Source organism: Drosophila teissieri, chromosome 2R (genome assembly GCF_016746235.2).
Source record: "Drosophila teissieri strain GT53w chromosome 2R, Prin_Dtei_1.1, whole genome shotgun sequence".
Taxonomy (NCBI): Eukaryota; Metazoa; Arthropoda; class Insecta; order Diptera; family Drosophilidae; genus Drosophila; species Drosophila teissieri.
The window spans coordinates 15,789,531-15,802,418 of record NC_053030.1 but is presented as its reverse complement, the minus strand read 5'-3'; the positions used below and the strand labels follow the sequence as shown (position 1 = coordinate 15,802,418).

The 12,888-nt window shown below is 45.5% G+C and overlaps 3 protein-coding genes across 4 annotated transcripts; 1 reads left to right on the top strand and 2 right to left on the bottom strand.

The window, feature by feature from the left end:
• Positions 1–333: 333 nt before the first annotated feature.
• On the top strand, positions 334–3,550 carry LOC122612222. The gene is made up of 4 exons (XM_043785682.1): positions 334–726; positions 784–1,427; positions 1,494–2,412; positions 2,476–3,550. Exons 1-4 carry the CDS (start codon positions 432–434, stop codon positions 3,066–3,068), a joined length of 2,451 nt encoding a protein of 816 aa, XP_043641617.1. The 5' UTR covers positions 334–431; the 3' UTR covers positions 3,069–3,550.
• A 1,034-nt stretch (positions 3,551–4,584) lies between these two features.
• Positions 4,585–11,596, bottom strand: LOC122612223 (dendritic arbor reduction protein 1). Of its 2 annotated transcripts, XM_043785684.1 has the most exons (3): positions 11,385–11,596; positions 6,906–7,391; positions 4,585–6,841 (listed from the first exon to the last, which is right to left on the bottom strand). In XM_043785684.1, exon 3 carries the CDS (start codon positions 6,697–6,699, stop codon positions 5,161–5,163), a length of 1,539 nt encoding a protein of 512 aa, XP_043641619.1. In that variant the 5' UTR covers positions 6,700–6,841; positions 6,906–7,391; positions 11,385–11,596; the 3' UTR covers positions 4,585–5,160. The 2 variants fall into 2 exon arrangements, with proteins under 2 accessions (XP_043641619.1, XP_043641618.1); XM_043785683.1 differs by having other exon boundaries at positions 4,585–7,391.
• Positions 11,597–12,107: 511 nt separating this feature from the next.
• Positions 12,108–12,813, bottom strand: LOC122613265 (dynein light chain roadblock-type 2). The gene is made up of 3 exons (XM_043787361.1): positions 12,684–12,813; positions 12,543–12,621; positions 12,108–12,478 (listed from the first exon to the last, which is right to left on the bottom strand). The coding sequence occupies exons 1-3, from the start codon at positions 12,684–12,686 to the stop codon at positions 12,267–12,269; spliced, it is 294 nt and encodes a 97-aa protein (XP_043643296.1). The 5' UTR covers positions 12,687–12,813; the 3' UTR covers positions 12,108–12,266.
• Positions 12,814–12,888: the final 75 nt, after the last annotated feature.

The following is a 12,888-nucleotide window of genomic DNA, read 5'->3' as shown; positions in this document are numbered from 1 at the left end:
TTATTATTATAACGCATTTAAAAAAAACTTAGAAAAATATTCATGATTGCAATTAGAAGGGAAGGGATATGTAACAGAACCATGTCTTCTTTTTTACTATATGTATCATAAAAACTTAATAAAATGGTAAAAAATAAATATAATGATAATATTACTTAATATTAATATCTTTTAGCTGTGTTTCTTTATTATTTAAAAATACATTTGCAATTATAAACCCAATAAGAACTTTGAGTTTGAACTAAGCTGATAAGAAACACGCCTATCGATAAGTGCAGCCTATCGATATAATCTCGGTATTCTTTTGTCTATTTCAGTATATTTGCCTAAGCCTCCGCTCCTAGGACAGCCAACTAACGAACACAAAGGATCTATAACAGTGATATCTTTCCACATATATTAGATGTTCTAGCCTTGAGCAAATTCTCGAAATGTCCGCCGTGAGCTCCAACTCTTGTGTGGAGACACCCAAGGCGCCGGAATGGCTATCGAAGCTGGAGAGTCGTCGGGAGCAACTGAAGCGCTCCAAGCTGGGTCACGAAGCCGGAGCTGGAGCTCCCTGTGCCGAGTGCAAGGACAAATGTCCGGGGCTGGATCTGCACTTCTGGCGCAAGGTGTGCCGGAACTGCAAGTGCCCCAAGATTCAGCATGTGTGTCCAGACGACGATGACGCCACTGGTTGGGCACAGTTCGAGATTCTGGGCCAGATCAGGGCCAAACCAGCGTGTAAGTACATTGGAAGCTTATGTTTGACAAAGGAAAACATAACACATACTATTGCAGATATCAAAATCAAAGCGCTGGCCAGTCAGCCAGTGCAGCTGGAGTGGGTGCCGCCAAATGCTGCTCCGGATGTGGTCACTGATTATATGGAAAAACTGGGCACCGCCCAAATACCTGTGGCCGGAAGCGATGCCGCCCTGAAGCGGAAAATGCAACTCGAGCTGCAAGTACCACCACACGACCTGGATGCCGCACTGTGCGATGGATTGACGGAAACGGAGGCCATTCAGCTGCAACAATACGTTCAGAAATTAAGGGAGCAATGCGTCGGACAGGGCGTAGTTGTGCGCCTGGGAGATCGTCTTAATCACGCCCAAGTGGAACACGTAGCTCCCGCTTTGATCCCTTCACAGGAGGCGGAAAAGACTTGGAAATCATTGGGACTCTTGCCCGTTGCTGATGACACTCTAAACGAACTGCTTGCTAATCCCAAAGTGGCCCAGGCTTTGGCAAGTCCAGCGAGTGCCCATCCCAAACTGCTGGTTGCATTTTCAGAGCCTTTATGCGAATCGTCAGCCCAATTCGAGGAAAATGGAGCTTTGCGAGCCCAGACTAGAGAAAAGCTTTTGGGAATTAGCAAGCCGGCTCTTCTCAGCCTTGTGACTCATGGTGTAGTCTATGACAAGGTTCTGGGAATATTACAGGTAATTAACTTTACTAAATCGTTGAGAAGGCCATCACCAAATTTGTTATATATTTGTTTACTTCAGGAAAAGAAGCTGAACATCTCCAGGGATCCAAAACTTGGTCCCATTGCTGAATTCCGAAAGGAGTATGTGAACAATCCGCAGTTCAGAGCCGAGATCAACACCATCTGTCCTCAGCCGCCCAAGACGCCCATAAAATCATCCCCTGGTACACCATTTAATTCTCCATTGCCGTTGAAGAACCCAGTGCAGATAAGAATGGGAGCCCAGATGCGTCAGGATACGCCGATGCGAAGGGTGAAGTTTGGCGGTGTCTCCACCATAGTTTACGATTGCGGACTGCCTGCCAACACGGACTACGATCGTGATCCTGTCTTTGCGCAAATTCTTCATGCTGAGCCGCTTAAACATGCATTCCAGGAAGCGCGTGCTGGACGTGCTCCCTCCTCGGTGGTTATCTCTAACATTCCGGCTCCAGTGGCAAGTCTGGCGGAGCTTAGAGGTCTCAACCCAGCCACAAGGGCTCAACTTCAATCCGTGGGACTTGATAAGAACATGCTGCAGTCCGCTGTTTCCAACGCACCTTATTATGACCGACTCTTCCGTTCGCTTCAGGACAAGGGCATCTCACATGACCAATGCCAGTTGTTGCAGCCAATGAAACAAGTGCATGACTGGCTGCTCGATGACGATCAGTTGCTGGACGAGATCGACAAGGTCTTTGCAGATATGGCCAATGGCTGTAAGGATATATCCTATCCTAAGCCCAGTCTTGGCGAACTGCCCACATCGCAGAGCAGTGATTCTGGCTTCCACTCGAAGCCACCGACACCGGGTTACGGCAGCGAGGATCTTACCGCTGGGCAAGGCAGATTCGCCAGTATTCCCGGCATTGAAGACATGAACATGTACCCAAGTTGCGCCGGCATGCCGGAGCAGTTCCAGCAGCTACGTCTTCACGGGGACGAAGCTTCAGGCAAGGGTGAGTGCATCCTCACTTATTACTTGAATAATGCAAATAATGAAATCCTTCCCATCATTGCAGACTACCATCGCACAATTTTGTGCGCCGACTGCAGCCAACCGATCGCCATGGGCGAAGTGGCCGTTAAGGCAGATCGAGCTGGAAAGGAGATAGCCTGGCATCCCGGCTGCTTTAAGTGCATCACATGCCGGGAACTCTTGGCCGACTTGGTCTACTTCTTCCACCAGGGACAAGTTTTTTGCGGGCGCGATCTGGCAATCAGGCTGAAGATTCCGCGTTGCCGTGCCTGCGATGAGCTGATCTTTACCAAGGAGTACACAGCCGCGGAGGAAGCAACGTTCCACATCAAGCACTTCTGCTGCTATCAGTGCGATGAACCGCTGGCCGGTCAGCAGTATATTGCGGATGAGAAGTCCAACATGCCGCTGTGCCTGCTGTGCTATGACCGCTTATTTGCCGTCCGCTGCCAGCGCTGCAAAATTGCGATTGGACCCGCAGATCAGGGCGTCGCTTGGGGCGATGTCCACTGGCATGCCAGTTGCTTTGTTTGTGCTGGAGCCCAGTGCTCCAAGCCGCTTATAGGAGGACGCTTTTGCGTCAAGGAGAACATGCCCTTTTGCAGTCCCACTTGCGTGCGTAGCTTGATTAAGTAAGGCAGCCAAGAACCACCACAGTATTTCCACATTTGTATACACAAAGGATCAAAGACACAATCATCGAATTTTTGATGATGCACTATATACAATATTTTATAACTAGCTAGTGATCAATAGATGCCACAGACTCAAAGTGCCTAGAATAGACTTGAATGCAAAACGCCAGTCAAATTAGGACTATGGTATTCATTTATTTTATAAAACACCTTTCGTGTCTCAAGATTTTATAGACCCCAATTCACCAAACTTCAAAAGACATACGAATTTGGGAAATTGTGAAACCGACTGATTTGATTGGCTTTTTAAAAAAAAACGATGCCTAAATATTTACAATTCCAGCCGCTTTTGCAGTGCCAATAGACCAAGTAGAGTATATACACATATGTATTTTATATATAATATACACAGATCTATTTACGTATTGAAAAGTATTATGTATACAGGAAACGCACAATTTTAAATAAAGCTTTTACTCGAACCGTAATGTAAATTAAATTCGGGGAGAATTAATCGACTAGACCCACCACCACCAATAAAATGAAGGCCTGCTTTTCGATTTTTTACGTATCTGCTGGTAGTTTTTATTGGTAATTGCATTTTTTGTTGTTGTTTTATTAATTAATCATAATAATTCCATTTTTGTTGATTTTTCTTGTTCTTGCTCGTATATGTATATGCATGTATAAAGTTACCGACTTCTCGGATCGAGCCATTATGCTGCAGAAGCGAAAACAAGGGGTTAAATCACATTCACATAACTGCCAAATTTGTTTTGAGAGAGGTTGTTCTGCATAATGCATTTAAGTGGCATTTATTTCAAGTATACTTTCATAGTGGCTCAAGTATTCTACAGATTAGTTGCTTGCACTTGCAAAGTGCAATGCAGTTTCTTCAGTTCAATTGTATTGCTAAGTATTGGGTGCGTACGTATTAACCATAGTATGGCGTACTAAGAATTTGTCTGGTTCAGAGTCGTCATCCCCCAATGGAGCTCCTCCCAGGAAGCTGCCATGGGTAGTCAAGGAAGTTTGTGTCGCTAGGAGACTTGTTCGTGGGCTCTGAGCTCCAATGCCTTGGAGAGGACTCAGTTGGGGGACTGGAGGGTTCGGGATTGAAGGAGTGTTGAGTTTCAGCATGTTTTCATCGAACTCTAGTTCTCTTTGCTCTGGTTAGTTGTTTGATCTTACATTAACACTAAGTTGCATTTGCTCATCGATTTGTTATTAGTTCTCTCTCGTTTAATATGTATTAATTACATTGATAATTAGTTTAATTGTAAGTTCTGTTCTTCGTAAACAATTTTACATGATAGGATTCTTCTTCTGAGTGTTCATGCGTGTGTGTCTGTAAAGATTTACGTGTGTGAGTTCTCCGTAATTTGCTACAACAAAAACTATGCCTTAAAATAATACTTTAGTTACAATTTATTTTGTTTGCTTCCTCTGCTCGCTTGGCATTTCAATTTTGTTCCTCTACCCGCTGGCACAACTAAAAACAATCAACAAAAGGGGAGTTAAGTTCAAATAAACTTGTTTGTAACTAATATATTTGTTATATTCTTAATAGATTGGGACGTGGGGGTAAAAAGGAAAACGACAACTTAAATTAAGGCTTACGAATAACGAGGGTTTCTGGGGAGAAGGGTGGTTTTTAGGGGCAATTGGGAATAGGGGCGGGATAAAAACACTAATTACAAAGCGATATGGCAACACTTAACGAGTGTTCTGCCCACAATCTGCTGCTTGCTGCTTTTCATAATTGTTTAGATAACTAAAAAACTGTATAACTTATAACCAAAGTCGGTGCGTCCGTCTGTCCGGCCAATCGTCTGTCTTTCTCGCTTTCAGTCCGTCGGTCTCCAAGCAGTCCCGTTAGCTCCTTTGCACACATCTTAAAGCTATACACAAAAAGTTAAGTTATATTGTATATAAAGATTTCCTTCCTTCGCTCTCCGGCCTCTGACAGACGCCGAGGAGCGCCTACTCCTCGGATCAGGTTCTGGAACACGTTCATTGTCCGCCTGCACGACCGCCAAAGCGGTCAAGTGCCCTGAGCCCTGTCCACACCCTGGTTGCTCTGGATGCCGGTGTCAACAATTCGTGTAGACGCCCTGTGTGTAGTAGAGCTCCGTGATTCGTTCCGGAAGCGTGCTGTACAGGTTGGTGATCAGGTCGAGTGGCAGGCGGGACCACGCCTCCTTGATGCGGAATATCAAGTCGTCCTTGCGCGAGAACTTTCGTCCACCGTCGAACACCTCGCGTATTAGCCAGCCCCACACGTTCTCCATGATGTTCAAATCATGGGCAATGGTGGGCCACTTTTGGGTCTTGAGGCCTTCGGCATTCAGAAGATCCTGGGCGGTGGGCAGGGCGTGCGACATCCAGTTGTGATCCTGCAGCACAAACTCCGAGTTGCCGCCCAATTTGGTAACAATATTGGGCCGCTCCCGCATGATGGCCTCGATGCAAGATTCTGGTCGTTGTTTGGCGGATGACACCTCCAGAAGCACGGCTCCTCCCACGCAGACCATCAGGTAAATGTACACAGAGTTGCCTCGCGGCCGCTGCGACAGCGTTCGCTCGTAGTTGCGCAAATCGTGGAAATAGTATGAGAAGCCGTCAGGTCCGTCCAGATTGAACCTACGCTCGTCGTGGAACACCACCAGTCGCCAATGCTCTTCGCTCCACACGATATACGTGTTGGCAAAATTAAGGCGCTCCGTTTGATTGTACTGCGACAGTATTGGTTCCGTCTTCAGCTTTTTGGCGCAGTTCGCTGAACTGCTGGCGCTGGAGGAGGAGCTGCTGGACGAAGAGCTCGACGACGCGGATGAGGACGAAGAGGACGACGAGGCGGAGGAGCTCGGAGCTGTGGTGGCGGCCGATGCCCGTAGAAGAGCATTGGCCGCGGCTGCAATATTGCTGCTACTGGGTGTCCCAACGGCCGCCACCCTCGACACAATGGTGGGTGATACGCTGGATCCATTCGATTGCTGGGTGGGCGCATGGCTGGAGGCAGTGCCGCCCGTACTGGAACTGGCCGCCGAGAAGTTAGAGTTCTGATTGAGGGCGTGAACGGGCAGGTGCGACTGCGGCTGGCTTTTCAGTGGCTGTGGTTGCGGTGGCGGTGCCTGCTGCGGCTGCTGCTGGTAGTATGGATGGTGGTGGTAGCTGATGTGCTGCTGATGCTGGTGGATCGTCGGCTGCTTAAGCTGCAGCTGTTTAAGCTGCGTCTGTGACTGGGCCAACAACTGTTGCTGATGCTGCTGATGGTGTTGCTGTTGTTGCTGATGCTGCTGCGAATGTTGCTGCTGTGGTATGGGCATCTGCTGGATACCGGGATGCTTCAGGTAGTAGTGCAGCGCCATCAGATTGTTGGCACTGTTGGCTGTGCTGGTGGGTACGGGCACGGAAACGGGCACTACGCCCGGATTGATCGATCCGCCGACTCCGCCGCCCTGGAGCAGCTGTACTGTGGTGCCAGCTGGCGGACCATGGACCGCTGCTGCTGCCGCCGCCGCTGCTCCAATTGCACCAGCACTGGCGGCCAGCTGGGCGGCCGACTTTGGGTCATAGATGAACTTGTTGAAGTTCTGCAGGTCCTCCGGACTGAGCACTAACGTTTTCATTTGGATTCGGCTTGGATCGGGTGTTCAAGGTTTAAGTCTGGTTTCCGTTTTAGCTGCTGCCGCTGGCTCAGCTGCTCATGGGCTTGGGCTGGAAACCCTTCAAGCTTGTCTGGCCTAAATGCAAGTCCGGATCTGCGGGTATCTGTATGTTTCTGTTATTTTTGAACTTTTTCGGGGGCTACGTACAAACGATCACGCTCACGCACTTTCGGCTGGCTCGATTTCCAAATTCGTTGCGCGTTCGACTTGGCAACCTGTTCCTCTCTTATTCTCCACTTCTCTGTGCTGCGCTGAGCTGCGGTGAGCTGAGCTGCTCCCTTCTCTCTGGCTTATCAAAGGGCTGACCGATCGACTCGGCTCGGCTCTCCGACTTCTTCTGATTGCAAAACTCTCGGCGGTCGTAAAAAGATGTCGGTTTACTTTCCCACCGTCGGGCACGTACACTGTGGCTGTGTGTTTGTGTGTGTATGTTGCTGGGCAGGAGTGTGTTTGTGTGTGTGCAAGTGTGTGTGTGCGGTGCGATGCGAGTGGAGCACTTCCAGTATGTTATCCTCTTTTGTTGAAGTGGTTTTTCTTGTCCGCTGGTGGTGCTCTGGTGCAGTTGCTCCGCTGGCGTGCAAATGTTTCCTTGTTTCTTTATTCTTTCGCTGCTTTGGCTCTTAGGTATTCCGCAGTCGTCGACGTCGATTTACCTGGAATAAAATAAAAAGCAGGTATGTGAAAAAGAGTCTTGTTTCACACTTCGCATTGTATGCATGTTTGTATGTATGTATGTGCCAGTTGTATATATCTTTCAAGCGATATGTACAATGCACTCATGTATTCAATATTTTCTTTGGCTGGTGAAATCAACAACCAGCACACACAGTATATTTTGGAACAGATGTTCGTTGAGCTCGGATTTCAGGTCCCTTTTTCTTTTACCCCTATAGCCGCCTTTCGTGCAAACTAAAGAAAAAATAACCGAAATGGGAGCACTCACGCAGGCACACATGTGCAGTTTTGTTTTTGGCATTTTGGAAATCTTTAGCTTCAGCTTCAGCCTCAGCCTCAGAATTTGCAATTTTCGGTCTCTGCCAGCAGGTCTTTTCCGGTACCTCTACAATGCATTCTTTTGTGGGCTCCTTTTCGAGCGAAAACACAGCGAAAACAAGTGGTTGAAGGGTCAAAAGTGCAGCGGCCGAAAAGGAGAGCCGAGATAAAGATGCCGAATACAGTGAGCAGGTGTTGCAAATCCTGCAGAGAATCGTTTAGCGATTGGCAGTCCAAAAATAGGTTTTCCCCTGGTATTGCTGTTTGCTATTTTGTTGTGTACCCTCGCACAGGGTATTATAGTTTTCACATCATCACAGAAAGCAAATTTGGAATCTTTTCCATTTTTTAGTCTCACAAAACGTTTAAGAGTCTTTAAGTATATGTTCAAAAAGTTCTTTAGGAGATCTTTCGACATATTGAGAACTGAAAACAGTATCAGGGTATTTGGAGTGCGGTTAGAAGTTATTTTGGTTTTTGTTTTGTTCGAAGCCGCAAAGCGATAAGGCTGCGACTCCATCCCATACTATATTATTAGGTTTATGGTGGAACCACGGGTACGTGTATGTATTTGCCGTGTTATCATCTGACTCTGGGCTATGACGATTCCTATGCCGACACGCGCACCCAGCACATGCCCCATTCATAATCCCCGCACACTCCCAACACTGTCCAGAAATCCGACCATGTAACACACCTATATCTAATCGCGCATATAAATTTCACTCCCAGGGAATGGATTTTTCCCTACTCCGAGCAAACAGCGACTTTAATACGCATGTTTTTCACTGTTTCCCTTCGCCTGCTGCTGGTCTGTAATGAAATTAAAACTAAATTCTGCTCGCCACGGGGATGAAAATCGAGTTTTCGATTCGCCTAAGGGAAGAAAGCTGCTGCCTGCTGCCTGCATACATATATATCTATATCTGTTTTGTGTGTGCGTGTGTATGCGAGTGTGTGTGTGTGTGTGTGTGTGCGGGGTGGCTGTGTCAACCGAAGGACTACTGTGTGTACTTTTGTGTAGCTGCTGCAGCAAACTCGGTCGCTTTCCGATCGAAATTGCTGCAGCTGTGCGCCTCGAAACTGCTGACTGCTGACTAGCTAGGGCAAAGGTTTCTCTGGGGCCTGGTCAGCGGGTCGAAAGTTCAACGGGATGAGACCTTCAACGCGCTTCCATTAGGCCGAACAGCTTTTGCCAAGATGCAGGGGGATGGTTCGCCATGGAACAGCCAATATGGCAGGAATCCGCTCAAGAAATGCTTGCTAAACTAAAACATGTGCGTCGATCCTTTATATCCCACACTCGCAGTCAGATGAAGTGCACCTAAAACGCGAATTCTTCAGTGCGATACGTTCCAGAGCCTGCCTGCAATATGCGCAGATAAGGAAGAGGTTTAAACGTGCCAAAATGCACCTATCAAAATGATGTTATTTGAATCTTAACAATGTTTATTACAATATATTGATAGAACATAGACTGTGTGCGTCAAACGTAGCGGCCAATCGAAATTTGAGATCAAGCCAATCAGATTGTTTGATCAACTGTTTTGCCAAGTTTTCTAATTATCAACATCATTATGGATACGACTTTCTACGATTTGCGTAGAACAGCTGCGGGCTTTGATCGTTCGCACAGCATTTTCCACTCATTTTCCAAGCTGATTGCGCACTCGGCATTCTTTTGCGCAATTAGAGGGAAGTTGTGAGTTTAAAAGCTGCAGAGATAATAAGCGCCGGGCACTGATTGATAGTTCTGTGCTGCTCTGCGAATTCCCAACGTACATGATAAGATACAGCACATTGTACACACAACAGCGAATGGTTCGAGAACCTTTGTTTAGTGTTGTGTGAACTTTGGCCTTGCGTTCGGCCAAAAAAAACCAAAAAAGCAAAACGGAAAATAAAAACTGGTTGTACTTGGAGGGGAAACTATAGATTCAAGCTTGAAATGATGCTGGTCGCCAGTGTTTCAAAGCCCTTGGAATGTTGGCAGGCCTAAAACTATCTGTTTTTTTTTTTTTTTGACAATCTAATCATATGCCCTTGATAAGTCTCTGAACTCGGTCCGGGATCTTTTAAGTCGGCTGACTAATCAAATTTGAAGGAATTGAGTCATGTTCATGCTCAACTGTGTATACACACTTGAAAAAACAACCCACCAATATTTATGATTATATTCCGCTCAAAAGCGAAAAACGTTCATTAGTTATGCTAGCCCTTTTTATAGTGTAGTCATGTACTTTGTTCTGCTTGGGTTTATTCCGGAATTTTATGCACAAAGGCAATATTAATGGAAAGAAAGCACAGCAAAGTTCAATAACTTCTACCAATCTGAGATTTTAAAATACTTTGCTTCGAAATTTTTTTTTATAAACAGCATATAAAAATATATAGTCTGCAATAAGAGTATATGGTATTCAACCATTCAACAGAATATTGGTCTTAAACATAAAACTAACAGTAAGATGCGAAATTTTTTTTTCTGTGCACTGGTTCACGTTTGGGACGTTAAAACTTTGCTGTTAAGGTGATTCACTCGGTATATTTTCCGTAATTTGTAATGCTTTTCACTTGTTTTCATTGGCACGTTTGAGTCCTGTTTGGCGAGCTCACTTTCGTGGGTGATCACTGTGTTTATGAACGCAAGTGCGGAGCCCTGCGTTGCGGGGGGCTGTAACCGTCTCCCTTCCACCCGTTTGATGACTGCAGTCGCCCGTTTCCCGTTACGTTGCATTCAAGGAGTCACACACACACACACATAAACGCACGCGAAAAGAGAGCGAACGAGAGATGCATGTGGGAGAGGATGCAGATGATGCAGGGGAATAGACGGGCATATGGACATGTGTAAAATATCCAAAAATATAAAACGAACCCAGCGACCGACGACCGAAACGTCCGACGTAATAAAATCCCTTACGCGCTGCAGGCAGCGACGCTGGCAGCGCAGCCACATGCTTCTTTCTATATTGAGCCAGCCAGCCCTTATGTGTATAACTCTCCGTTATGTACAACAACAACCAGTCCCATATATAAACACACGTACGTACATACAGACCCTGCTCTGTGTCCGCACGTATGTTTGTTTGTACGGTACGTGTGTGCGTGTCTGTGTGCGCGTCGTGTTTTTGTGATGCCATCGTCGATATTGAAAGTACATGTGTACATACATAAGTACGTATGTATGTACGTATATGTACGGACAGCTATGTACCAACGTACGTTGAACGAGAATCGCGTTGGAAATGAAATTGCGAACAACGGAACGGTGCGATGACGATCCGATACGAAGTGCTTCATTTTATTTAGTTAATTCTTAGCACATATGTATAGACAGATATATATGCACCGACGACTATATACACTTGAGTTTGCCCGCATATGTGTGTGTGTGTATCGTTTTCATTTTCACGGAACAAATATGGCTGCAGTACACAGTTTTTCCTTTTTTTTTTTTACATTTTTATTCACTTTTTCACGCTCTTATAGCTCGTTTTTTCACCCAAAGTAATGCTGACTGGCCGATTGGGGTTTCGTGGATTTGGATTCCGTTTGCGTTGCGTTTGCTGGCTGCCTTTTGGGTTTCGAAGTGCGTGATTACGCCATTTTCTTTACTCGCTCGCTTTTCGCTGCACGCCCATATTTCGAATTACCTTTTTTCAATACGAATTGATCGATCGGTGGAGATCTTAACTCGCTGCACACGCGTACACTGGGTCGAAACAAGGACTGATTGGGCTCTCCAATCAATTTATTGACTATTCCACGGGCGTTGAGGGGTTTTCTTTAAATGCAAGTACGCAAAACTCACGGGGTTTCACCAACACACGAATCCGTCTTGCTCGACTTTGCAGCAGTGTGACCGTAGCAAGCGAAGGCGCTGGGCAAACATCGATAGTCGCAACTTAGGTGCTATCGAAGTTCCCTCATATGTACATATTCGATAGCATTTATTCTGAGCTGAGCCTCCAATTTTGAAAATAGAGCCAATGTTACGCAACAAAATTCACATTTAAGCATGAGTACCTAAAGGCAAATTAAAAACTTTCAAAAGTATCAAGAAAATTTAGTATTAGTTCATATCTTTCACTTCGATAGTACTCGATAGGAACGTTTGTCGCAGAGTGAAGCGGAGACTTAAACCAACTTGTCAAAATCATCAAAAAGCAAAATGTTAGCTTTAATAAAAAATATTTGTATTACGTGTTAAAATTAAAGTTGAAATAAAGTTACTCCCTAAGTTCATCGTTTCAAGAAAGCGATTCTAGAGCTGACGTATATTTTAGATATGCCTTTGGAAAAATAATGAATGTCCCTGTTAGTAGTTATAGCTGACTAACAGCTGAAAACACCCGAAGCTTACAGAGCTCAAAATGTTTACGTGATGTCATTTTATGCATAAATAATTTTACTGTATCAAGTACAATTTCATTACGTTATAATTTAACTTTCCTTTCATCCGCTGACAATTTGAATATATATATATGTATAAATGTGCAGTTAATTCAGCAACTGGTCCGACGCCCCCAGGCCATTTAGTCGGTTGGGTTTTGGATGACAATCAGGATGAAGTCCTTGTCGGGCGCCACCATGATCTCGTGCTTTTTGGATCGCACCCGCAGGAATGTCATGTCGTTGGAAGGATCTAAGTCCCTCACCACACTTCGTGCCTTGTCCGCCAGCTGACTCATTAGTCCAGCATATTGAACGGTAGTGGTGTTGTCCAGCGTGGATTTGACCGGAATACCTGATTGGAAGCGTTGGGAATTAGTTAGGTATCGTAGCACACACATTGAAGTTGGATCACCCACCTTCATTGTTGACCACAATTGTACCCACAACACCTTTGTGGCTCTGGATTCTCTTGAGTGTTTCCTCAACCTCCTGCGACTGTAAGCCATAAAGAACCTTTAGTTTCTTGATGTTTTTGTGTGTATACAACGCTCACTTACCATTTTTTCTTATAATTTTGTTGGAAACACGGCAGAAACCACCGTTACCTGCAGTTTGATGAAAAGTAAACTTTGTTTGTTCAATATTAGAGATGGACTGTCAGTGATGGTACTTAGTCCAATGTTAATTTAACAGACCATAAAATACCAGATAAGTTAACAGGATAATATCGATATGTGTTCAATTGAAATAATTTTATGACAC